The sequence below is a fragment of the Pteropus alecto genome, unplaced genomic scaffold, assembly GCF_000325575.1.
Source record: "Pteropus alecto unplaced genomic scaffold, ASM32557v1 scaffold166, whole genome shotgun sequence".
Taxonomy (NCBI): domain Eukaryota; kingdom Metazoa; phylum Chordata; class Mammalia; order Chiroptera; family Pteropodidae; genus Pteropus; species Pteropus alecto.
The window spans coordinates 1,245,428-1,271,970 of NW_006439757.1; the positions used below are offsets into that span (position 1 = coordinate 1,245,428).

The 26,543-nt window shown below is 43.7% G+C and overlaps 1 protein-coding gene and 1 pseudogene across 3 annotated transcripts in view; one reads left to right on the plus strand and one right to left on the minus strand.

The window, feature by feature from the left end:
- EBF2 (early B cell factor 2) overlaps positions 1-26,543 on the minus strand; it is a 180,462-nt gene that overhangs the window by 151,791 nt on the left and 2,128 nt on the right. For 2 of the 3 annotated variants that reach the window (XM_006916957.1, XM_006916958.1), the window contains exons 2-6: positions 25,817-25,973; positions 24,669-24,732; positions 24,317-24,372; positions 23,725-23,798; positions 17,714-17,782 (exon numbers count right to left, since the gene is read on the minus strand). In XM_006916957.1, the coding sequence (XP_006917019.1) occupies positions 17,714-17,782; positions 23,725-23,798; positions 24,317-24,372; positions 24,669-24,732; positions 25,817-25,973 (420 nt within the window). The remainder of the gene's footprint in view (positions 1-17,713; positions 17,783-23,724; positions 23,799-24,316; positions 24,373-24,668; positions 24,733-25,816; positions 25,974-26,543) is intronic. The other variant, XM_015593282.1, reaches the window with a different exon arrangement.
- On the plus strand, positions 7,032-7,150 carry LOC112483978 (annotated as a pseudogene).

Below are 26,543 nucleotides of genomic sequence, written 5' to 3' on the forward strand. Positions count from 1 at the left end.
GATTTGGTTTCTTTCATCACATACTCCCAATGTGTGGGAAAATTATAAAACCAAGTTTAAGCTTAAGAATAGATACTGGCTGAATTTTGAAATTGCCTTTTCTCTATCCCCTTGTGTCATTAGGAAGAAAACACTTCCCCTTCTCCTTTCTCTCACTCTCTCTCACACATACACACATACGAAAAAGTTGACTTGGAAGGTTTCAATTTCCTTAACGTTTTCCCTTTGTCCCCGCCACCGAGAACCCAAAGCAAGTAAACTGAAGATCCTGCCTTGGCCCCTCGCAGAAAACGCCTGTGGTACACCCACCTTATAAACCTTAGTCATAATCCTCTGTAAATTCGACCAAAAGTCATGAACTACATAATACTAATTCTTAGAGGTTGACATATTTCCCTGATCTTTCATGAGCCACATGGGGAAACAGTTTTCTCCTGATCTGAATGAAGAAGAAAAACAGTGATCCTAATCAACCATTTGCCCTTAGTGGCTTCCCTAAACAAATCTGGGAAAGTGCTTAAAGGCTTGGGAATAACCATGACCCTGCTTGATGCACTGTAATAACCCTACCTAATTATACTGATATAAAAACTAATTGGAAAGATAGCAAATGTCAGAGTAAGATGCAAATCGTAGGGTGTTAATTGCTGAACAGGTGCTGGAATAGAATTAAATGAGCATTCTGATTAAAAGAGTGGAAGAAACAAATGTGGACCCCCAATACAAACTTGGCCATGTGACTTCTGCAGTGGTCCATTCCAACAGGAAAAGGTCATGTGCTGTGACCTCTGTTTTGTGATGGGTGGACCAAAATAATGGTGACCACAGAAGAGAAGACAATATCAACATGACTTCTAGAAGTGATGGCTTCATTTGAGCCCCAGAGATGCACAATGTGTTTTAAGAGTTCTTAGATACAGGGATAAGCCTAGATAGAACCAAGAATGCATAAATGCTCCCCTTTCCCCAGCCATAAGTCTGTATGCCCTTCTACCTTGAACCAGAAGTCCTGTCCTCTCACATCAGTATACCAGTGATGAGTGCTCTAGGTGGTCATTACACATTTGCGAGTTGACCAAATGCTTATTAAATAATTGAATCAATGGCATTTCGATTTCATTGTTTGCCTTCCATAAGCTGAGGCAGTGTGAGAGCTATAGCATTGAGGTGAGATGGCATGACAAAAAGAATACAGCAGAAGTTCCAATTGTTATAAGCCAGTCATTCTTCTTGCAAATGGTATTTACTGATACTCTAGCAATTCAAACTTTGAGTGACACCTATAAGGGTGATTTTCACCTTAGCCCCATGTATCAATGAAGAATGCTTTTCCACAAACTCCTGGTGACTTGCACAAACTCTTGTCCAATCATCATTAAATATCCTGACATGTGGCAAAGACTGGACCAATGGCCCTTCATGCCAAGTCCTTAAAGAGAAAAGAGCCCTGAGGGCAGCAGCTATAGGTGGATGCTGGGTGACAGTAGGAAGCAGCTCCTGAGCTCTGACTTAATATGATCCCTTCCCAATACCACGACGCCTTCCATACTCCCACCACCTAAAGAAGCTTTTTTCTTCAGCCCCACTAGACCCCCCGACCCAGAAAAAATGCTCCATGTCAAGGTCTTAATATTTTTCCCAATATACAAGCAACCTCGAAGGGAATTATTCCATTTCCAGGTAGGATGCTGCAGCTTAAATGTTCTTTTCTCCCAATAATTTGCAGCTCTTTGAGATTTATGATGCCAGAAACCTAAATGGCTCTTCAGCGCAAGGACGAGGCAGTGAAGTCCTGCCCTGTTCTCCTGGTATTTCTCACTCCGCCCTGCCCCCAGGTAGAAAAGCAATTCATTTACTGTGCTCATTCCACTTGGGGGCCTCTTTCCCCAGTGTCTGCCAACTGTGCACCATGCTGCCTGCTTATATTTGGGTTTGGTGATATAGACTAGCAGCAGCAGGGGACGTAATTCTTTTAACTCAGACCGATGTCTACTAAAATTAGAGTGGAGAACTGACAAACCCAGTTTGCTTCCTTCCATTTTTTTTTCTTTGTATTTAATCGATTTGGCCTCTATTTAAATTGGGCAAAAAATAATAAATAATATGATGGTTACATTATACACTGCTTCAACTCAGCAACCCAATTTCAAAGTGCAAACAGAAGCTCCCAAATGCTTTAAGAGGGAAGTGTGGCTACAGGAGGCATGGGTGAGATTTCACCTTGTTTATTTATGCTTTTATAAGGACACTGAGAATAATAATAAAACAGGATAGGAAAGAGAAAAATTTTGCTCCAGCCTAGAGATGGGTGAGGATAAACTCCTCGCTCTTTCTTTTTCTTTGATCTTAAGAAAAGCTCACTCTCTCTTGTTCACTCTCTCTTTAAGGAACAAAAATAAACTGTCTCCTGAGTAATAAAGTCAAGACACTTGCCAGTAAAAATTGGTTAAGGTCATCACTTCTGAAGGTCAAACGAGTTTTAGACAAGATGTCAGGTGGGATCACCATTCAGCACATTTAGTTAAATAGTTAAAAATAATAAAAATAATGACAGTAGTGAAGTTATTTTTTAAAAAAAGCACAGAAGTCAGAGGGAAAATGAGAGAACCAGATGTCTTGAAAGAATGCTGGGAAACGCTTAAGAGAAAGATTTCTCCCATCCCAAACAAAACCTTCCCCGAGGATCTTTTGAGACGCTGTCAGTATCTGATGTCAATGCAACATCGTATATCTTTTTTGTGTGTTGCTGTGGGGTTATCTTATTTATTTTATTTTAACAAAGAAGAGACAATGGGGAAAACTTTTTTTAAAGGATGGCAATTCAAGTTGACCCCGAAACGAGCATTTCCCCAGGTCCCTTGTGCATCTGCCTTGTGGAAGGAGCCAAAAGACACAGAAGTTATGTTGCTCCAATATTAGGTTGGGATAGAAAGAGGCCGGCCTCACACTCAGCTTTTCTGACATGATACCATCGATTTCAGTGAGGAGAAAATATCACAATCTATCCAGGTTCCAAAGGAAGATCTCTGCTTTTTATAAAATAGAGCCCGAACAGGTCGAAGCTAATCCACACTGACAGTGCAGCCCAGGTTCCAGGTCACGTCACAGCCTTTCACAGGGCAAAGTGAGCAGCCAGGCCCGGTGTTTTTTATGATCGCTCTGCTTTTCCAGGGCACAGCTAATCCACAGAACCAAGACGTCTCCTGTGCCAAGGGATGCTTTAAAACTCCAGCAAGGCCACTGCAAGACTCAAGTTCCAAGTATTGCTCGTTGCCAGTGACAATTAGAACAATCTGAAAATGTTTCTCCCAGAAAAAATACACTCTTTTTTTGTTGTAACAGGGGTGTAAACGCCAGCCAATCTCTTTTGGCACCCACTGCTGTAAGAAGTGCTTTCACTGTGCCACCTCTCGACAAAAACGCCCTCAATGAGCGTCCTCCAAGGACCAGCTTTGAAAAGGGGTTTCGCGTATCAGGTTAATGCATGCACTTGGCACGGCCCAACTTTTGCACCAAGGCTCTGGGGTATGGGGTGATAAGAGCCAGGTTCTGTTTGTTAACGATAAGGCAATTATTTCTTTGGTACTTCATAGGAAAAAAAAAAAAAATCTTACAGCAAAGATTCAAACAAGGATCCCTAGGGAGACAACGAACTCGTAGGTTGGAAAAGTTTTTTTTTTTTTTTTTTTCCTTTACAGGAGCAAACAAATGAGCCATTGAGAGCAACAGAACGGCTAAGACAAAGTTACCGACAAATAGGCTGGCAGTCAGCTCCAGCACGAGTCCTCTGTAACTTAGGGAGGAGAAGACAGGCATCAAGGGGAAGCAGGACTGAAAAAAAAGACAGACTTAAAATGAAAGGAAAGGAAAAAGAGAAAAGGAGAAAAGAACAAGAGAACAAGAACAGGGTGAAAGTAAAGAGGCAAGAAAGAGAACAAAGGGGTGGCGACGGGATAGAGAAAAGAAACGGCACCACGTGCCGGTGATACTTCCCATGTGTTTGGAGATTGAAGAGGTTCACGAACTTGAATGAGTAAACATCAGATCTTTATTTTCGCTGCCCCCAACAGAAATTTAGCATTTCATCCCATTTTAAATATAGACAACGAGCCCCAGCGACAATAAGCCCCAGCGCTATTATAGATCCATAGGATTCCCTGGACTGCCAAGGGGGTCCATGGTGGAAAAAAGGGGAGGGTAGGAACTGCAAACCCCTGGGAAGGTATTAGGCATCCCTCCCCTTTGCAGGCATGATATTTCAGAAGATAAGAGTGTATGATTTTCAGTTTGGAAAGGAGATCCTTTCCTTCACCCCCTGGGTCAGGCTCTCTGCCTTCAGGGCAAAGTTTCCTGGCCTTTGCTGGAACTTTCTTCCCTGCAACAAGCTGAGGCTTCAGAAGCCAGGGAGCTTTCAGGAAGTATTTCTGAAGGTCGTCACATCTGACTCACAGCTGAGAGTCACTTCCACAGCTTTGCAGGTCAGATCCAGCATGACAATTTTTTCTGACACATTTTACCCAGCTGGTTCCCACTAAACTCTGTAAAACTCAAAAAATGATAGACTGTGAATTTCCAAAGAAGAACGTCACTGAAGCCTCACGTATAGTTTCTTACTAGGGGAAAAAATGCTGAAAAGATAAGATATCCTACAGATGAAATAGGTCTCAAAATAGGGGCTTTCTGCTCTTCCCTTCTTGTCCTCAGAGTTACGTCACAGAACCCCAGTTCCATGGAACTACAAATCCTGCTTTCAGAGTAGACTAATATCCACAGTCACTGGACAACCGGCCCCAGACCTATGAGCAGTCCACTAGCTATGGCCCCTTACAGATGTGAGTGGGAGCAGCTGAGCCACATCCTTGGAAATTCACACCCACCATTCCAGCATCGCTGGTCAGGTTGGCCCAGCACAACTGATAGAAATTGTACAGACTCCCTGAACTGCTCTTTCTGCTCTGCCTCCAGGTACTTAGGTTTACAGCAGACCCCGGGCCTCTTCCAGAAGTTTCTAAGCTAAAGCCCCTCTCTCCCCGTGAAGCAAGGAGACCTTATACCTTGACTTGGGGCTCCCATTGTGCTGAATTAGACGGGAAATCTTCAGAATATATATCAGACCCAAAACCGCTTGCCTGACCAGTTGCTAAAGAAAGGAACGCATCCATTTTCAGGGCGGGGCCGATTTTGAAAATCTTTAAGCACATTTTTCATTTAAAGATGAGAATGTTTTAAAGGACCTCCTCCTTAGAAAAAGAACATATTGCCCAACAGGAAAAGTTCAGGAAGCTCCAAAATGTGTAAGCAGGTGCCGGCCGTCAGGGTGGCAGAGGTCAGGCATAGGGTGGAGAAAAACGCTAAACAAGATACGTCCCAACCAAAACCAGACACAGGCTTACCTCAGTGTCTGGTTAATTTGCTTCCAGTCTCAGTGATGGGAATCAGACAATTGCTTTAAAAACTCCGAAGCCACCATAAAAATAGAAAATTATTGCTTCCCGTCATGACCAAATATTAAACACAGTGCACGCCTAATGACTCTATCCCTCCCCAGGGAAGAAGCTTTATGAACAATGAAATCCCAGCAGACATCCAGTGTTTGGGTTTGGAGGTCTCATTATGGGCTCACTGATCCAATACAATTTACAAGCTCAATGGACTCCACTCGAAGTGAAAAACGCCAACCTGGAGTTATAAACGGAACACCTACAGTGAAACCAGCATAATCGATGTCCACCAGGGAGGGAAAAGAAGAAAGGGAGGAGTGAGCAGAAAGGCATGAGGGTTCAAGTTGCTCATGGAATGTTTCTGACTGCTCGCACTGGAATCAAGGTAGACACCCTACTAGAAAAGCAAGGCAAGGGGGGAGAAAGCAAGGGACCCTAAAACCAAAGGCGAGAAAGTCGAACAAAGGAAAAAGAGGGAGACAAGACAAGGTTAGGGTGCGAAGGAAGCGAGGGAATCAGAGAATTTTAAAATCTGCCATCTTTTTTTCTACATAGGTTGACTGAACATGGCACCAAACTTTCGAAGTTAGACTTTTTTTTTTTAAGTTCACTAAATTACCAAGATATATGTCTTAATGTGGTTATCTTTCATCTCGTGACTCAACAGCTGGATGATAAAATGCGTTAGCCACTCCACATGGACTGGGCAAGCATCGAGTGGACTGATAGCGTTAAATCGAAGCGAAGTCTGGCTCTTGTTCAAACGTCAGCCGAGACCAAGCAGGCAGAGGGAGCTTCCCCTTACCTCTAACTCCGTGCAATTTATCACTCGCCTAAACAATCCCACATGTTGGAAGCGCTGAAGAAGGAGACTTCAGGAACACCGAACAAAGGCTTTCGGGGAAGTCAGAATGAAAGTGAACAGGAGATGGACAGTGGACACTAAGCAAAAGCAATGCAGGGGAGGCGACAAGTCCATAAAACAGGGTCTAGACAGAGCATGAGACCAAGGCACTGAGAGGTGACAAAAGAAGAGAGGAGAGACAGAACGCTGAGGAGGGGGGTCTGGGCGAAGGAACTGGCGACGACAAGGGGGCAAAAGAATGCTGGCGCTTCCCGTAAGGCTTTCGGCTCACCCAGCAGCCTCCCGGCTGAATCTCCTAAGTGTGAATCAACTTCCACATAGACCAGAAGACGATGGCTTCTACCACATGAAGGTAGGAAAAAACACTAAAAGAGAGGAAACGAGCACGTGCTAATTGGCTCTGGGGCCAGTCATGGCTCAGGGCCTTTCACACTTCATCTCTCTCCCCCTCCCAGGGCTGTGAGGCAACCCTCACTTCCCTATATTCTTCAGATAAAAAATGGGGATTCAGGTAGCGTTGCCAGATAAAATATAAGATGCCCCATTAATTTTGAATTTCAGACAATATTTCAATATCAGCATAACCCAAACATTGTATGAGAAAGGCTTATACTGAAGAAGTATTTGTTGTCCATCTGAAAGTCAAATTTAAGTGGAACATACTTATACCAAAAAGAAAAAAATCATTCCTGTTTATCTGATATTTAAATTTAACTGGGCATCCTGGCTATGGCCATGCCATCCTGAACGTGCCCTATCTCGTCTGATCTCGGAAGCTAAGCAAGGTTGGGCCCGGTTAGTACTTGGATGGGAGACCACCTAGGAAGACCGGGTGCTGTAGGTGTAAAAAAATAAATAAATGAATGAATGAATGAATGAATGAATGAATTTAACTGGGCGTCCTATATTTTTATTTGCTGAATCCAACAACTCCAGATTCAATGGGATGGAGGGAATGAATGAATGGGTGAATACATGCATGGCAGAGGAGTAGTGAAACCCAGATCTAAAGCCAGATTTTACCGCAGTCATTATCACACGACAGGAAGAATAGCCACTTCAAGGACTCGACTCACATGTCATATGCACAACCTTACTTCTGAAGTAAGGAAAAGCCTTTTGCACAGAAGAAACCGGCTACATACAAAAGTATTGCTTATAGTGAAGTAAAATGCCATCAGCGTGACCCATGGCACGGCGCTTGGAAGATGAGGAATTCTCCAGAGCTTCAGTCCAGTCAGAAGCTTTGCAGTTCAGCAACGACACATTTGATGTGAATGCCATCGTTGCTCCCGTCCCTTGCCTTGCATAGACCATCTCAGTTTTGTCCTGGGAGCTAGAGATCTTGTCCAACCCCAGTTGAGTCTTTGACCTGCTTGCTACATGGGCCCTGAAGTAGCTGCTCTTCACTGGGTTTTCTTATCTGAAATGTGGGTCGACAGCCCCACTACATAGCAAAAATTAGTCATGTGTATAGCTTTAAAATAATCAGGAAAACATCCTACGCAATTGTGCAAAACTGAACCCAAAACAAACAAATAAAAACCTCACCCTTTGTCTCCAGAGAATCTACCTCGGGGCTTTATTGGAGGGGCTACGTGTAAGTAACAGCATTTGAGGTACAGTGACCCTGAACCTACAGCCACTTTCTGAGTTCTCTTTTTTAAAAGTCCTGGTGTCTTATGAGCCATAAAATATGGAAGCGTTAACCTCAGAGGGGCTGGCCTGAATCCAGGGGTTGCATCCTGCAAATTCTTCCACTCCTACCATCCTATCAGTGGGATGAGGAATTTCTCCCTTACTGCCTTCTCAGAAGCTCCTGTTACGTGGGAGCAGTTGCAGCGCGTGTCCCCAAGTCTGGCTCCTTGGTGGTCTTGAGGGGGCTGGGAAAGTTTAACTTCACTGGAAACTGAGTTTAGAACCCAATCTTCCTGGAGGACAATCATTTAATTGATTACTCAGTCCAGACTGATGAAATGCTGACTCCTTGTAGATTTGGGTCTAGCCTGCCTGACATGCTTTGAGCCTCTTTGTCACTCAACAACTTTTTTCTTTCTAATCAAATGCTCCCTCCAATTGCAACTCTAGGTCAGTTAGAAGAGCAGAGCAACAAAGGACAATTCTTACAAGATTCCGATCAACAAATAATATAGTCAAGTTCTGGTGGGTAGAAATCTAAATCTGCAAATCACCTCTGGATAACTTCTTTCTCGTTTCCTTGGGATATATGTCCTATATCCCAGTCATTTGGCCTGTTAGCCTCTTGGCCGGGTCAAAAATAGGCCCGGAAGAACTCTTCCAGCCCCATTTGTTCAAATAGAAAAAGAAAATAACTGGAAGTTCTAGAAGGCTCTCTCTGGGTGAACACGTAGTCTTATCAATCTTTCTCAAACTCTGGGTCCTTTGTTCCCCAGAAAGCCATCAAGAGAACGCCGGAAAGAGATACCTTTCCCAGAAACAAATATCTATTTCTCATTTCCAGCACAGCACAATTTCAGAGCACTGTTCTTATGCTCCTCTTGACTCATCCACTTCCTGGCAAATCTGTTATTGAATCGCATCACACATTTTATAAGGAAGAAGCTGGACGTTGGAGCATACCACTCTCTGTTCTAAATAACCCCATACATTCAGTCAGTCCTCTGATTTTCACTGGGAATTGATCCAGGGGATCTACACAAGCACTTTGAATGAAAGAATGCTAGTAAAAGTGAACTGGTTTGGGTCTTTTTCCCTCTTTTCTAAAGAATTACTTGTAAATGGTTTGGATTCTGGCCTCCGAGTTTCTGCTTTCTCACAAACATCCAGGCTACTAAAAAATTCACAGATTGCCAGATGGTACAACAGCAGTTCTTTGCAAAGGATCTGAGCTTTCCAGTGAACAAAGGACGGGTACTCATGGGGACAAGTGGCAACATCAGCAAAAGCTTTGGAGTGGAGGAGGGGAAGTGGGGCATGGAGAGGTGAGAAAATGTGCCTTTCACCTCCAGCGACTGGTATTTGGCAGGGAAAACCTGACTCCCAACCACTGCTGGTGGTGGGAGAGGGCACATCCAGAAGAAGTTGAAAAAATCTAAACCAGAAATGGGGATATTTTTAGAGGAAGTCACAAAATTGGAAGTCTGTGAACATCTTCCCAGTTCCCGGTGGTACAGGGTGATGAAAAGGATGTCCAAGCTTTGGTAGGTAAACTGACAAATTCCCAAAAGAGTCACCAAATGAAAAACATTCATGAACGACTGTAACATTTTCCTAATAGGTTCTCCTACTTTCATTCTCCATTTTCCAATCCATCCGCAAAGTTCTCTTTCCAAAATACTGACCTAACCGTGAAACTGCCCTACTCAGAATCCTTCGATGTCTTCTCATCACCAACAAAATAATGTCAAATACTTTAGTATGGGGAAATAAAGTCTTCCAAAATCTGGACCCAGATGACTTTTGCAACTTCTCCTATTCCCCTTTGCACATATCCATGCATTTCTAAAACTATGAGCAGATTTGGGAAATTCTTTCCACGTGCCTTTCCTACACACTTTCTTCCTCCTGGAATGCCCTTTGACCTCAACTGCATATGTCCAAGTTACAGCCGTCATACCACACACCTCTACCTGGATGAAAATCATCTTCCCACTTCATATCTTCCAGAGTTTTTATCTCTACCGCTTTTATGACACTTATTATATTCTACATTGCATTATAGTTATTTCTACAAAAGCTTTTTTTCCATCTGAACTATAAGCTCCTGACAGTAAAGCTTATTATCCCGAGAGCACCTGGCAAAGTCCATGACATAATAGACCCTCAATATGTACTAAATAAATAAGGACTCATTCTTCCTTACAACGTTACATATCTGTTCTTGGCATTGTTTGATACTTATCTGCCCCTGGGGATTGGAGGAGGGAGGTAAGATGCTGAGCAGTTGTCAAAATACAAGTAGTTACAGGAAAGGTCCTATATGAACTGGCATAAACTCAGTCATCCAAACTCTTTGATGCTTGGCAGTCAGAGATTAGTCTATCAACTAACATTTACTGAGTGTCTATAATACCTAAGCCACCAAACAGACACTGTGAAAGATACAGGATAATAATTGCTATGACATTCTTTAAAGCGTCTATTCCATCATGCACTAGTTGGGCACTTTACATACATTAACGTATTAATATAACAACTCAACAGTACCACATAGCTAATATATATTAGAATCAAGTCTTAAGTGATATACAATGTCTGACAGCCAAGAATTATATTTGTGAATGATAGGCAAGCTCAGAAAGGTTAAAAAAAAAAAAACACCGATATCCATACATCCTGACCAGAGCAAACATATGTGATAAGTGTCAAGCGAAAAGATTTTGGCTACATGAATTGATATCTTTAAGTAGGTAGGATCTGAACTAGGTCTTTAAAAGGGGATGATATTTGAATTGGCAGAGAGTTCGGGGTGGGTATTCCAGGTGGAAATGGTGTGTGCAAAGAAAGAGAAGAGGAAGTACTCAAGGTCTGTTTGATGGAACAAACATTTTGATTTTATCTGGAGTCACAGAGAAGGACTAGAAAGCTGGAACCTATCTACCATTCACTTACCAGAGCACTTTTCACAGTTTGTAAATATATATTTCTTTGTGTGATTACTTAAACTGTTAACTCCATGAGAGTAGGAACCATACCTGATGGTTTCTCAGGGCTAAGAATTCACAAATATTAGCTTAATAACTGAACAACAGAAAAAATTACTAAATCAATAAATATGGGAATGAACCACTGTATAGAAGCCTAAACTAGTTTGTGTCAAATCCAAAAGCTCTGTGAGTCTAAGAAGACTGGTCAGTCAATGAAATATGTATAATTCTTAAAAACTGACCCAGCCACAGAGCAAACGTTTTCACTTTTTAGCACCACCTCTTTAATCAGGAGGAGAAGAGTCATTTTCTCAAAGAAAATTGCATTTCTTTTTTAATGCTTGGCTCAGGCTGTCATCCAGTGAAGTGCTTCAACCCAAAGGGACATTTTTTTTTCTACACTAGCAAGTAGAAGAGCCCCTTCTCCTACCTGTGTCTCCCTGAACTTACCAAGAACCTAGCAAAGATTTTACTAGCAAACAAAGGAAGGAGAACATGAAAGAATGATGCATTCACTTTGGGTAGATAATCTGTGTTTTTACTGAGAAAATCTAAACCTTCCCCAAGGGAATGGAATTTTCGCTAAATAAAAAAAAAATTGCCCGGGGCCAGGCTTTTGTAGACTCTTCACAGTGCTGGGCTCTCCTCCGCTGGAGATGGGGAGTCTGAGCAGAAGAGGCACATATTAATAGACCCGTAAATTATTGATGAGCAAGGATGATGAATTAGCATGCCTGACACCCAAACCTGGGCCCTCAGCTAGAGGCAGAGAATTTAGAGCTGGAAGGTAATATAAAGGTCATCCACTAATCCAACACACTTCACTTTACGGACAGGGAAACTGAGGCTCAGAGAGGCAGCTCATGACTTCTGTAATGTTAAACAGCTACTTAGTGACTGATTGGGGGCCAGAAGCAAATGTTCTGATCCTAGTCCAGGGCCAGTTCCACTACACCATGCTATGGCTCTGATGTGCTGGAGACTCGAACCTGTCACGCAGCTGAACGTGACCTATACAATCTCAGAGTCAAATGACAGTTCAGGGGCCAAAGATGCCCACCACTTCCCCAGAGAACAGATCACTTCTCCAACGTTCCCATCAGTTCTCCCAGACCCTATTCTTCAACAGCTCTAAATTCTGGAAAGTTTTGCCTTCTATTAACCAAAATCTTTTTTCTCTGTAACTTCCATCCATTTACTACACTTCGATTTCACCACTGAAACTGGCTATGTGAATTTGGCCAAATTATCTAACTCCTTAAAACTTGTTTTTTCCTTTATAAAATATTCTCAACCATTAAAGATTAATTAAGATTAATTAACACAAATTGTTTAGCACAATGCCCAGCGTACAATAAGTGCCAATTCAATGTTGAGTATTGGTCTTATCCATCCTCCTCAGAGACAAAATTCTTCACTGAGGAAGGGTCACTGATGGCATATCTGGCTTGTGCATTTCTGGGGAAAGAGAGTGAGTGGGATCGAAAACCAGCCTGAGGGGCTTAGGACAGCGGAATCTGCTGGGTTTTGTGGACATACATCTCACCAAGAGCTCAACTCTAACTATTATCCAAATACTGCTTCTATGCTAAAAGACACTGTGGGGTTAAAAGTAGAACTACACTGCGAATCAAGAATAAATGAACATGGAGTTCACCTGATAAATTGACAAAAAGAAAAACTCCAGTGTTCAGGATTAATGCAATACTGTCCAGCATACATGCAATCGGTAAGGGCTTTACTCCCCACAGTTACTTTCTGAAAGTTCCCATCCCACAGATAACTCTCCTTCCTGGAGTTAAGTGATACACTGAAGAGAGGAATGACAAGTATGGCCCAGAGGATGCAAACATGTGGAAGAAGGTAGCTGGTGAAGCAGAGAGAGGCAGGGGGAGGATGTGCTAGATGGTAGGGGAAGGGTAAACGAGAAGCCTGGACTGGAGGGTGAAGACGCCTATCAAGACTATGACAGGAGAAACTTCATTAAAAAAAAAAAAGTCGTGCCCATTAGGATGGTAACTATCAAAAAACAAAAACAAACAAACAAACAAAAAGCACCCAAAATAAGAAAATAGTAAGTAATATGGGGATGTAGAGAAATTAGAACATTTCTACACCGATGGGGGGTATGTAAAATGGTGTAGCCACAATGGAAATGGTATGGCAGTTACATGAACTACCATATGATCCAGGAACTCCAAACAAAATTAAAAGCAGGTACTCAAAGAGATATTTGTCCATCCATGTTCATAACAGCATTATTCACAATGGCCTAAGGTCAAAGCAACTCAAGTGTCCACCAACAATGAATGGTTAAACAAAATATAGTATATCCATACAACAGAATATTATTCAGCCTTAAAAAGGAAGGAAATTCTGACACATCACAACATGAAAGAAATTTGAACATATTATGCCAAGGGAAATAAGCCAGTCATAAAAGGACAAATATTATATGATTCCAGTTATATGAGATACCTAGAGTAGTCAGCCTCACAGGGACGGAAAGTAGAATGGTGGTTGCCGGGGGCTGGGAGGATTGGGAATGAGTTTAATGGGGACAGAGTGTCAGTTTTGCAAGATGAAACGAGTTCTGGAGATGGATGCTGGTGATGGTTGCACAACAATATGAACATACGTAATATCTCTGAACTATATACTTGGTTAAGATGGCCAATTTTATGTTGTGTGTATTTTACCACAATTAACCTTTAAAAAAAAATAGGAAGATAATTCCAGGAAAAACCCTCACAGGCAACTAAACACCAGGTATTTCTGAGTAAACCTTTTGAATGAGGGTCATTTTGTTGTTTGTTTGGCTTCTTCAAAAAAGAAAATGAATAAAAACACATCAGCACTTGAAATGGTCCTCCTGGGAACAGAGCTCAGAAATATAGGAAAACAATGTCTCAAGACAAAAGACTGGAGCAGTTAGCATGGGAGGAATAGGTTGGATCCGCCCTTTCAACGGAAAATATCTGACCAATAGGCACGTGGGCGGAGACAGCCAACAAAGATTCAAAAAGAAATCTTGCCCTCCTCATCCATCTGACTTTTCGTGGGGCTGCAAGTCAGGATCAGTTGAGACTCTGCTTTTTCCTCCCATATCAGTGAGACAGTTCCTAACTTCCTCTTCCCATGGACCCCAGATTATTCTGAGCCTGAGATTCAGGAGATATTCAGAAGAAACTTCCATTCAGACGATAGAGTTTGAAGAGTGCACGGCCCATGAAAAACAATTGAATTAGAGCTTCCCTCTAAAACCAAAAAAACGTGAATCGGTGTGAGCCTTTTTCTTCTTAATTTACCACAAACAGGTCTTTAGAGGCAAGACTTAGGCAGAAGACCACAGCAAGGAAGCTATTCTCATTGTTGTTTTTGTTCTGTTCTGTTTTGTTTTTTTGATTTTTTTTTTTTTTTTCAGAAAAAGAAAGACTTTGGATTTTTACACTAAAACTTAATACATCCTCCTCCCACTCTGCACACACACACATCTGCACACAGAAGGAAGGCTCTGCCGGAGTCACAGCAAGTTCTGCTGGGCTGTGTATTGGCTGGGCTTTTGGGAGAGGGGTGTGGCTGCCCAAGAATTCACAAAAGCATGCTGAAAAGACAACTGAAAATAAAATTAAATTTATGTTTCTAGAGAGATCAAGGATGGAGTAATTTAGCAGGGGAAAAAGAATTCCCAGTCTGGGGCTAAGTCTTAGGAAATGAAGAACTAAGTCTCTATGGGGGCCGCCCTATTGTAAAATCCAATGATATTCAATTAAGGGGCCACAAGGTAGCAAAAGCTATTTTTTATATTTCAAGCAGCCTATTAGAAACTGAATATCTGCCCAAGATGTAGTCACATGGGCCAAGTGAAAGGTCAAGTTGTTTTGGGTTTGAGCTAGAAGTCCATCCAGTCAGTGCGGTAACGTGACATATCATGTCTCATCAGGATCAGAAACTCTGATTGGCCATTGATGAGATCAAGGGCATTTCTGGGATGAGATTTTTCCTTCTCATTCTTTTATATGCCTTTGATTCATAAAAATTGAATTACAGCTGAATAATTACTTGTTAACTGCAGTTTGGCAGGCAAATCTTGCAAAACCCTGGGTTCACCAAGAAAAAAATAAAAAGGGTGTTTGGTGGTGAAAAGTTTGGAAACCACTCTTGAGCTTCCTCTCTCCTCCCCTGAACATGCACAATTTCAAGGGAATAAACAGGGAGCCAGAGTGGATCGTGCCTGTTGTGTGAGAAAACTCAGAGAGAGACAGTGTAAATTAACTGCATCTGGTTAGACTGAGCGTGAGGGGGAGGAGATAATTAGTTGGCATTATAGGAACAAGGGCAAAGAAGAGAGTTCTATATTTATTCAGAGGAAATCCAAAATAGACTACTTTGCACCCGTTTGGTGCTCCTGGGTGATCCTGACATCTCCAAATCAGCAGATGTTGAACCCGGGGACCAGATGTACAGCTCAACCAAGCCCCTGATGACACAAACCACCCATCCCACCTCCAATAAATGGAAACCTGACTTCATTCCCTTTCTCTTCCACAAATGAAGGGAAGAAGCCTCAGTAAGCCCAAAAGACATTCAGGAACAATAAGACCAGATTCTGATGAGGGAACAATATCTTAAACACAAGCCCTACAATGATATGCCAAACAAATACATCTGTTTAAAATAAAATGAGTTCTCTAAAAACCTGACACGTATTTCAAGTGATGCAGAGACATCACTGGGCTGTTTTATTGTGCATAGAACAGTAAAAATAAATGCCACAGTCACATAAAGCTCCATAACATGCAGCCAGATACAGTTTCCACCTTCTTGGAAGAATTTAAGGTATTCTAGCACAAACAATGAAGGCCTCCAATATGAAAATCTTTTCCTCCATAGATGCAAAGTAACTACTTTCTTTTGTTCATGTAACATGTGTATTATGTAGGAAGAAAACAAGCAAATTCAGTTTCATCCGTGGGTGCAGGTTCTATGTAATTTCTTACAGTGAGAACTGCTGTTAAGTGCAGAGTCATTTGAATGTGCACTTACGAGATATACAGTGCAGCTTGCCATTTATGGGTTTGCAAACATTTCTAAAGCTGGTTTATGGGGTGTTTATTACAAGAAAAGATGTAACAATCATGAGGTGAGAGTACTTTCTTGAAAGGGCAGCAAAAGTTAGTGAAAAAGACTAGACGGAGACTAGGGAGCTCAGTGGACATGCTGAATAGGACTGAATCTGTGTCCAGGCTGCTCTCAGCCTTCAAATTCCCCCTGTGGAGCCATAGGGAAGTTGGGTAATCATGTCAAATGCAAGCAGCACACCCAACTCATGTCAGTTAGGACAGAGGGTGCTGGGAGAAGGCAGCTGTGGCAGTGAGAGGAGCACAGGCCTAGAAGTAAAGACAGCTGTTTTCTAGCGCCAACTCTGCTCCAACAAGCTTGTGTAAATGTGGGCAACTCGTGTTACAAGGATTCAGTCTTATCATCTATCAGAAGCGGAAGATGGCTGGAAGATGGAAGAGTTCTTACAACTCTTTAATTTGAAGCTTCTATGCACTTTCAGGGAAAAAAAAATTACATGTAGCTCCCTGAAATTGGTCTCTCCTGAACCTCTTAAGATGGCAAGTCATCATACACATCCCACAAACATTTTCTATTTAGCCATCATCCTCTTCCAAGCATCTTAGACAATACTGCAAAACTGCCGTGGCTGTTTTTGTAGCCTCCTGAAACCTACAGAAGCAGGCAGTACCCTCCAACTCCCCCCCCAACCAATCGTACTATTGAAGAACAGAGATGCTGAGTGTTCTGTCCAAGGTCAGAAGCTAGGACAGAATCAGAATTCCAGCCTCCTTGTTCCTAGGGCTATCCTGTACTTTCCACAAAGAAACCAAGCTGACTTTCTACAAAGAAACCAAGCTGACTTTCTGGGAAGAATGCCAGAGGTTCCATTCTCCCAACTGAGAATTCATTGGAATATTGGAATAACAACTTCGGAGACTGTGGTCTCTCCAATCCATTTCAGGACCTGGCTAGAAACATGAAAACCCAAAGAAAGAAGCAATAGGGAATTATTCCGTTTTTTAACGAAAGAGAAAAAATTAGGGGTGGGAATATGGGATTTCTTAAAAATTACATGATTGCTGGAAGTTAATTTCATATTTCTTCATTGGTTTGTAAGTTCTGTTTCCAATCACAAAAACAGACAGCTGAGGATGCCTAAGTCACATTTCAATGAATTAGCATCTTGTCTCAAAGAATCCTTCCCACTCGGAGTACAACACAGAACCCAGAATGCAATCCTCTGTGGTAGAAAGGAATCTCCTGCAATGCGCTAGTTTGTCATAATCCCAGAAACTGTAATCTAAATCGGAAGTCTTCAAGCCCAGCAGCAACAGAGAATGATAAAGGGGTTGCCACTTAATTTGGGGCACACTGCCTCTTCTAGGAAACTGACTGAGGCCCTGCTCTGCCAGATAGGAGAGATGGCATCCTTGAGCGACCCTTACCATCCACACACTCTTTATTGGGCTGAGGCCAGGGCACCTGGAAAAGAACCCCATCATAGATTTAGAGACACATGTTCAAAAAGGAAAGTTCTGACTTCTTCCAAGAAAGGCCAACCAGAACAGGAAAATACATGTTGAACTAGCATCATGCCTTGAAGATAAAATGAAACCAACATTATGGCAAAGCCCAAGTGATCAGCACTCAGAGTTGAGATTCATAAAGGAAAGAATCCAGAAATAATAATAGTTTTAGTCACTTTTTCCCCCTACCTGTCGATGATGACAGGATCTGAAGGAGTCTCGTTTCGGTTTCCACAACTTTTCTTTTCGCAACACCGACTGTAGGTGGGGAAAGAACCAAAAGAGTAAAAGAAATTTGTTAAAAATCAAGAAAATGCAATGAGCATACATTGTAAGAACGTTCACAAAAATGAATATGTCTTAGGTCACCTCTTCATTATCAGCAGCTCGAGAGCAGAATTTATGGCCACGTTTAAAAACAACTCTAAGATACTCATTCGAAACCCAAAGATACTCATTCAAATTCTCACCCTATGATTTATAAACTGGGTAATCACAAGAGCCATATTTGTAATCTGAAACATAGACAGTTGGATTTTAAGATCTGGAGGTTATTTTTTAGCTCGGTGGTAAATTATTTTATAACTGTGTATTTTAGATCTTTGTGTCTTAATAAATATTTAAAGAAACAGGGCAAAGGAAGATGTATAAAATAGACCCCAACTAGCTGCCTGGATTATTATCAACCTTATTTATATGACATCTTTCTCCAGAGAACTCAGTGGATTTTACAAACATTTATTCATTCAGTTCAGTTTTATCATTTTCTAAAGATGAATGAGGAAAAGTAGAACTATGGTGTACATTTTAAAATAGGAAAAAATAAGGCAAGGAGCTATAAAATTATAGTTCAAATCATTTTCACCCTATCCAGAACAGAAATGGGGCTAGATGTATAGGTCCCATCTTAAAAGCCCTGCCTCCCAAGCCTTGCACCCAGGAAAGTGCTGGGTACATGGTACATGATGGAGAAATACAAGAGAGACAGAAGAAGCCCTAAAACAATTACAGCAGATAAGAAGGACATTCTGAAGGACCTGAGCAGAGAGCAAAACACTCCAATCCAAGGGCACCTGTATAAAAGATGTAGACAAATGTGAAAAGGAAGCCTAGCGGCGGACAAGCACTGGAAAATCACCTCCCTGTGTTGCCCCACTGCTGCTTGTCAGGACAATGGACTTCTGAATACCTCTCAGTTCATTTCAAACACATGGTCCACCACTGACCATGGCTAGTTAAGGACATAGCCTTGACGTGGCTTGTAAGAAAAGCATCACCACATATTAGACATATTAGAATATGTCTAATAAACATTAGCAATAACAAAACTATGTGTTTTGTTATTGCAAAGCACTGCCCTTCGCACAACAGTTTCTCTGGAGCTTAAGAGTGATGTGGCCCCATAGAAAAATGGTTAAAGTGGGAATCAGAACTCTGGCGCCTAATCCAACTCTGTCCCAGACCAGCTGCATGATCTTAGTCTAGTCTCTTTAACCCCTCTGGGCTTTGCCTCCCTGTAAAAAAAATGTTGCACTAGGTTGTCTCGAGTCTCTTCTAAGTTCATGAGGCTGAGATTCCCTGAGCACCCTTCGAAAGTGACAACAGGGTAAGGAAAAGAGAAAAAGCGTGTGGCAAAAAAAAACAAAGGCCGAACACAGCCCAGTCATAGATTTGCTTTCTGGTTCTCTGTCTATATGCCCTCTTTGATCTTCAACAGAATGACAAACAAACAAATATTTTTAAACTTTTACAGCCTATCCCTCTCATCTAGAGACATGTGGATTATTTGGTGAACAAATCTACCGTTCTCGAAAAAGTAACATACACTTGAGAGATGCTAAAAACAACTTTCACCGAATGGGCGAATGAGGTTTTAAGACATGTAATCAAATTAGTAAGAAATAAAAGAAAAAATTAACTCAACTTTCTTAAATATCAGAGTTTGCCCCTAGGACTTTCTGAAATAATATTTTGCCTTTGAAATTATATTAGTTCTTTACTTTAAAATTTTCAATCCATCCCAAGATTAACACCAATAAAAATGCTGGCCAGCTGCTCTCCTACCTCCCAAAGCCCTGACTCTTCCCAGCTCCTACCCCCACCCACGTCTCCTTTTCCTATTGTTTATGTCAATACAATACCTTCACAGCTCAGGCAAACCTTTTTTCCTAGCAACACAATTTCAAAATACATACATGCTAATTACCTAAGCCTTCTACCTAGTCTCCCCCTTTGCTATCACCAGCATGTCGACCTAACCCAAAACGGAGTTTGATGCTGGGTACGATTTAATTCCAAGAGCATAACAGAATATGCCAATCTGTTTAGTTTGAGAAGGAATGATTCAGAGAAGGCCGAGTAAGTTTGCAAAGTTGTTCAGCTGAATTCAGCTGCTTTCCATGGGGATTTTCTCTGGAGGAAAAGAAAAAACAGATAAAAATGTAAGCTTGATGCCAGTATAATACGGTGTGAGAAATGGACTCAGGGAAGGAAATTATATTCAAAGAAAATATGGAGAAACTTCGAGACCTAATCTTCCATTTTCCAACAGTAACATATTTAAGGATGATCTATAATAGCCCAGAAAAGATGTAGAAGACGCTTACTTGGCTGTTGCACTATCATAATAGTAACGCATAACACTAATAGGAGTGGGTTGTATTTGCACCATTGAGCCCTCTTTAAAATTTCTCTGGGTTAGCCGAAGCTAATTTTTTTTTCTTTTTTTAAAAGAAAAAGTCTCATCAAGATGTCCTAGTTATTCTTTATTTGGTTTCTTAAATGGCATTCAGTCCCCATGCCAGCAATATTAATTAACATAAGCAAAGGGAAGTAGGGAGGGAAGACATCTATGATCCCCTATTTCCCAGACAATTGCTCTGTGATCAGGTATGTGGATGGTGGGTGCGAAGGAACTGGGTCCCTGAATTACTCAGATAATAAACCCAATCCTCCCTTCCCTTTGCTGTGTGGACAAAGCCTGAATGACCAACTTCAGGTTCAGCTACTTTATCTGAAAGGCTTTTTAGGGTTATTTCCTAACAAGCACGTCTCTAAGTCTGAAGTTCCTGATAAGTATTTTTAAAAACCGAACAAGACTAAAAAAGGAAAAGAAGAGAAAAAGTTAAACAAAGAGAAGAGGAAACTGAACTTGGCACTGGGTTAAGATTGTGTCCCCAGCTTCCACGGGGAGGCTCGGAAGTGCCCCTTTTTCCTAATGAATGAAAATGAAAGCTCTTCCTCTACTCCTCGGTTTGGCTTGGTTTGGTTTATTTTAATCCAGGGCTTATTTGAAGAACCTTATACCTGAAATATTCTCAGCTTTCATACAGACCTCTTTTATCCTCCCTATCTCTTTATGGAGTCTTAGGAGAAAGAGAAAAAAATCAAGCTGGGGATGAGGGGTGGAGGAATATGAGAAATTTTATCCCAACCCTGAATCTTACCTGCACTTTTCAGAAAGGGAGAAAGAGGGGAAAGGGCTGGAGATGAAAAAAAGCCCCGGCCACGGACATGGGATGTCCAGTCAGCCAAACTGCTCAAGACAAGCGAATGTGCCCCTTCCCCTCCAAAATCGTTTTTAAAATTCAACCCTCAACTTTCAAAAATCTGTCTCTAATTTCAAACTCAAATAAGCGCACAGCATGGCGGCTTTTGTTTTGTTTTCTTCTCCCCAACTCCTCCCTGCGATTGCATAACAAAAGTGTCTAAATTCACACCATCTGGCCGATAAAGACACTGGCCCCACTGCCCGGCTGGCCCATCTGATTAGGGCCCTGTCTAGCCTGCGCCTTGTGGCGAAAAGTCACAGCTGTGGGGTTTGCTCGCGCTCAATACAACTCTGTTATTAGCCAGCTGTAGGCCTTGAGACGACTTCTGTTCAAATTATAATATCTTTTAACCCTCTGAGCATTGAGGGCACAGGGGTAGCTGGCAGCGACATAACAACTAGATTTCTCCTTGCTAATAATTGGCAAAATGAACTAAAGCAGGGAAGGGGGGAGCAGAGACGGTTGGAGAAGTGAGAAAAAGTTATTGGTAAAGAGATTTATTTTGCCCCCACCAAAGCTAAGCACCAATTTATGAGTTTTCTGACTAAAGATTGCAGAACATAAAACCATTCGAGGAAATTCCCAGGTAACGCCGAGCAATGAAACTAAGCGTGTGCCACAACCACTGAGAAACAGGGCATTCGATTCATCCCTCAAGCGTTGACTCTGCCATAACTGGCTCTTAAAATGTGGAAGAAGGAACTTCTCCCTCTTACTGGAAAATCAACCAGCTCAGACTGACACATTGAATGAGAACTTCCTTTTCAGATGCATCCAACATTTACTACTACCCCAGCTCATCTCCTAACACACACACACACACACACACACACACACACACACACACACACACCAGACACTGCACCCATGCAATGGATCATTTATTTACTCATAATTAATATTTGTTTTAAATTCTAGTTTGGGAAGAAAATAGCAGAGATTCTTCTCCCAAGTCTCAAATGCAGAGAAGTTACAGTACATTAAAATTTTATATTGTGTTACTAATGCAGACTAAACTAGATCCTTTAAAAATTGATGCTGCTACTTAAACAGCATAAAATGAGGAGGATTTGATTGGGCTTAAAAATAAAAATGTCAGCTTTAACTACAGCTATGTGGTACGTGCAAGTATTACTTAAAGTGATAAGTATAATACTTCAGTTTGGGTTTTTATTTTCTTTTAAGAAGATAATCTATCCAAACAAAGACTTTCGAAAATATAAAAGAGGAATAAAAAAGAGCCCTTCAATTAGCCAACCAAATTAAAGTGTTCTGACGATTTAATCTAGATATCACATATACATTCATCTTGGGTTTGTATTTTCTTTCTGAACAAATCTAACAAGGAGCCTTGGGATAATGAAGTAGCTATCTGCTTACTCCATCGCCCAACACCTCGCGCATCTACTTAGGCAAGGAAGCCCCAACCTGCTCAGCTGAGGCCACTGGCAGAACTTTGCATTTGGCAAAGTTTGTTTTTCTAATACTTGGTCAAAACCAAAACAAACATGTCCGATTGGTATGTTTCTTCCTGAGTGGGTTGGGAGGGCGATGGGGCTGCCAGAAGCTGACCATAAAACGGTCTGAACTACATCAGCCTGCCTGCAATTACCCAAAGCTAGCAAGTCTGCAGTGGGAAGGCATCCTCTGAAGCAACAGCGGAGTGAGGAGGAATTGAGGCTTTCTCCCCAACGGGAGATTTTGAAGGGAAAAACATGTGTATGAATAAACATCTACATTTTTATAATTTTGAAAGCACCACTTTTTCCCAGTTTCCTTTTTATATCTTTTCTCGTTTGCTGTGGAATCCCCAGTACCTGGCACATATCAGACACTGAGTAAATGTTTGTTGAAAGAATAAACGTGTGGATAAATTTCTTCTAATTTTTTATTTTCTTCTAGTCAAGCAGAAGAAAGAACTCAAAATAGAATGGATTGATCTCTGAAAAGAAGATGAGAAAAGGGGCAAGAATTCGAGAAGACTGTACTTCTCACGACTTGGCCACCAGAATACAGCTGTTGCTCCAGACCCCAGATCGCCTGGATTGGGTCCTCTCCCCCACCCCCACCCACTGGCTGATCCTCCTAACCTAAGCAACTCCCCTGACAGGAGAAATCACCAGAAATCGCTGGAGAAGCAACGCCCTTGGAGGAAGGAAATGCCCCCTCATCACAGACAGGTGCCTCCGCTGGGGACAGCAGGCCACCCCTGAAACGAGCCACTGGACCCGCTGGTGGTCCCTCCCCAGACTTTAGGGTCCTTCCAGTGCTTTGACTGGTAACGTCGCAAGTGTTCCCTCCTGGAAATCCACCCCGAGCAGAGCGAACTGGACAGGCGGGAAATGAGCCTCAAGTTCTGAGTTCCAGCTGAGGCTGGAGACCCGTTCAGGGAAAGTCCCAGATCCCAAACTTGTCTGGGGGCTGCCCCGCGCCTCCCTGGGCTACCACCGTAGAGAGGAGACTCCTGGAGGTGGAATCCTGCGTGGTTCTGGGTTTCCCTTTCGAGATGCTCGAAAAGTTCTAGTGAATCAGCCCCGCTCCCCGCGCGCCCTCTGTTCTGAAAGTCGGTGCCCCGACGCCCACGATCGCGCTGGCCCCTTCCCCCTGCCCCGCTTGTCTGCGCAGCCTGCAGAACAAAGCGGCTCTTACCTGCACATGACTTCGTGGGTCAGGAGAACTCGGCACATTTCCGGATTCTTATTTTGTCCCTCGTAAGCTATGGGCTGCGAAGGATTGCGGGGAGGAGGGGAGAGGGGGGGACAGGAAGGGAAAATGTGGGGGGAGTGGGAGGGGGACAGAGAATAGGGACTTAAAAGCAAGCACCAAATTGGTTTTCCTCTCACTGCCCACTACTTCATTAGGAGTGCCCTCTGGCACAGCAGAACCCGAACTAAGGCCTGGCTTGAAACTCAAGCGAAATAATAATACACAAGTTTGCCCTGTGAGGACAGAGTCCTTGCAAGAGACAATATTTGGGAAAATTGAATCTCCCAATAATTGCTTCCTCCTTTCACCTCTTTGCTTGCCCTCCCTCACCTCCAGCATCTCCCCCAGCCAGAAAGAAACAGGACAAGTGGGGAGAAAAAGGGAAAAAATTTTTCTAGAGTAGATAAGGTGTGAGTTGATGTGGAGGGGCATGTAAAGTCTGACACAGGATTTCATGGAGGGTCGGGGAAGGTCACGGACAGGTGGGGAAGCCCTCCACCCCCAGAGGAAGAAAGGAGTGGACCGCAGGGCTCACCTGCTTGGTGACTGAGTCGATGAGCCTGACGTACAAGTCCTGCTCGGTGCGGACACCTGTGGGGGGGGAGGGGCGGGCACGGGGTCAGGGCCGAGGAGCCCCTCCCAGGCACCCCCAACATATCGCGCGTGGAGTCAGGCCCAGGCAGCCGCTGGGGGCTGCGGGGGCGGGCCTGCAGCTGAGCTGTCCCGGGGGCAAAGACCACCTTCCCATGCTCCTTTCCTGACCGAGCCTCCCAAAGCCCTGCTCTCCCCAGGCCTGATGCTGCCTGCAAGCGACCTCGACAAGGTCAACTGCTTTCCTTGAAAGGGACACGTGTGGGTGCCTGGTTACAGAGGGCGCGAGTGCTCACCGTTGCTGTAGAGGAGCTGTAACTTGTAGTGGGTGCCGTTGTTGGTCTTCTCGTTGCCTTGTTCCTGAAAATACAGGTGATATTTGAATCTCCTGCTTTCCGGCCCCTCAAATGAGGGATAGAGGAGAGAGCGAGTCCCTACACCGCCTCCGGCTGCCTTTCTCCCCCTTGAGCCGGCAGCTTTGAACAACCCACTGCCCAGCCCAGGTCAAGGGACAGGAGCTTCTACCGCAGGGCCACGTCCCAAACTTGCCGAGGCTCGCTGCCACTTGACCCTCTCCAATCTTCTGTTCCTCCCCTTTAAAAATGTCCTCAGAAGTATGATCGACTCTCCCTCCCTCTCCCCTGCAGTCAAGACAACTGGACACCTCCGCTTTTAAACAGTCCCCACCAAATCCAACCTGGCTCTGTCTGTCCTAGCGAAGCCGCAAGGCTTCTCTCAGCAGAAAGGTGAAGGGACCTGTCATATAGAAGGGAAGCATTCGGCCCTATCGCGCTGGGACCGGCGCCTCCCGGGTCACAAGCTGCGGGCCTAGGTTAGGTTCAAAAGGGCCCCCTGGAGCGCCTGCTCTAAAGCTCACAGTGTACAGCTGAGGAGACTTGAGGCCCAGAGAGGTCAAGAGACTTTCTCTTCGTCACACTGGCTTCCGTTGAGATCAAATGCAGCCCCAAACCCAGGCCTGGGTTGGGACCCCAAGCAGCCTCGGGGAGCGAGAGTGGGAGACAAGGCTGGGCAGGGAAGGCGAGCCAAGGCTGGACTCTGGGTTTCCACCTGGGGAACTACCCTTTCTGCGGGCGCCAGCAGGTGCAAAATAACGACAACAAAAATAACACGAAGAACGGCCCGGCGGCCTTCGGTATACTTTTAAACTATACTCTAGTCAGAAGGGCGTTTGCCGCGTGGCCAGTCCATGGCCAGGTTCTGCTAATGACCCAGAGGCTGGGTGCGCAGAGCCATCAGCGCCCCCGCAGAGCGCTAGAGGAGGTGCGGGGAAATGGACCGGTTTAGTGGCTGGGAGTGAGAAGCCTCGATTTATCATCTCTGATGATGTGAGCGGAAAAGTGTCGCTAGTGACAGATGGAATCTTTAGTGCTTTGCACGGAGGTAGTTAGTAGGCCGCGAGGGGAAGAGGGGGACCTCCGCTTACTTTGTCGTTCTCCACAAAGTCTACAAAGGCGGTGCGCTCAATCTCCACCGGCTGCCCCTGCCTGTCGTAGAGCGCCAGGACGAAGTGAAAGAAGTTGGATTTCCTCAAGTTGGAGGGAGGCTGCTTCTCAAAGTGGGCCCGGGACAGGGCGACTCCGCTGCGCAGGAAGAGACACGGGGGATACCGGACACGGGGAAGGAGAGAAAGACAGGACGTTACTAACGCGCCCACGCAACACCGCAGAGGGTTGAGTCCGTGTCCCGGGTCAAGAGCTCTGTACCTCTCAGATCTTTTTTCAATTGGGATTAAGAAGAGGGGACTCCTTAAAGGAGTCACAGTGGCCACGGGGGTCCAACCTCCAGGCATCTCAGCCCTGGGCAAAGCTCACTGTCTGGTCTTTAGTGGTGACCACAGGATCCCAGCTGCGAACTGGGGCCTGGAGCAGTCCCCTGAGGCGGCTGCCCTTATCTGTCCTATCAGAAGGCTGGCGACTTGGTCAAGAATCGAAGCTGGGCCCCGGGGTTTGGGGAATAAGCAACTCCGTTACTTTTAAAGACGTGACCGTTTTCCTTCACCTTTACTGGAGTTACCTGTCCCGGAGCTACTGCCCACAAAACCCCCATGTTATTACGGAAAGGCGGTGGGCGAGAACCCCCTGGGGGCGGGCGGAAAGCCCTGAGCCCAAGCCTAGGTCCTACTGGAAAAGAGGCCTCACCTCCTGTTTCCC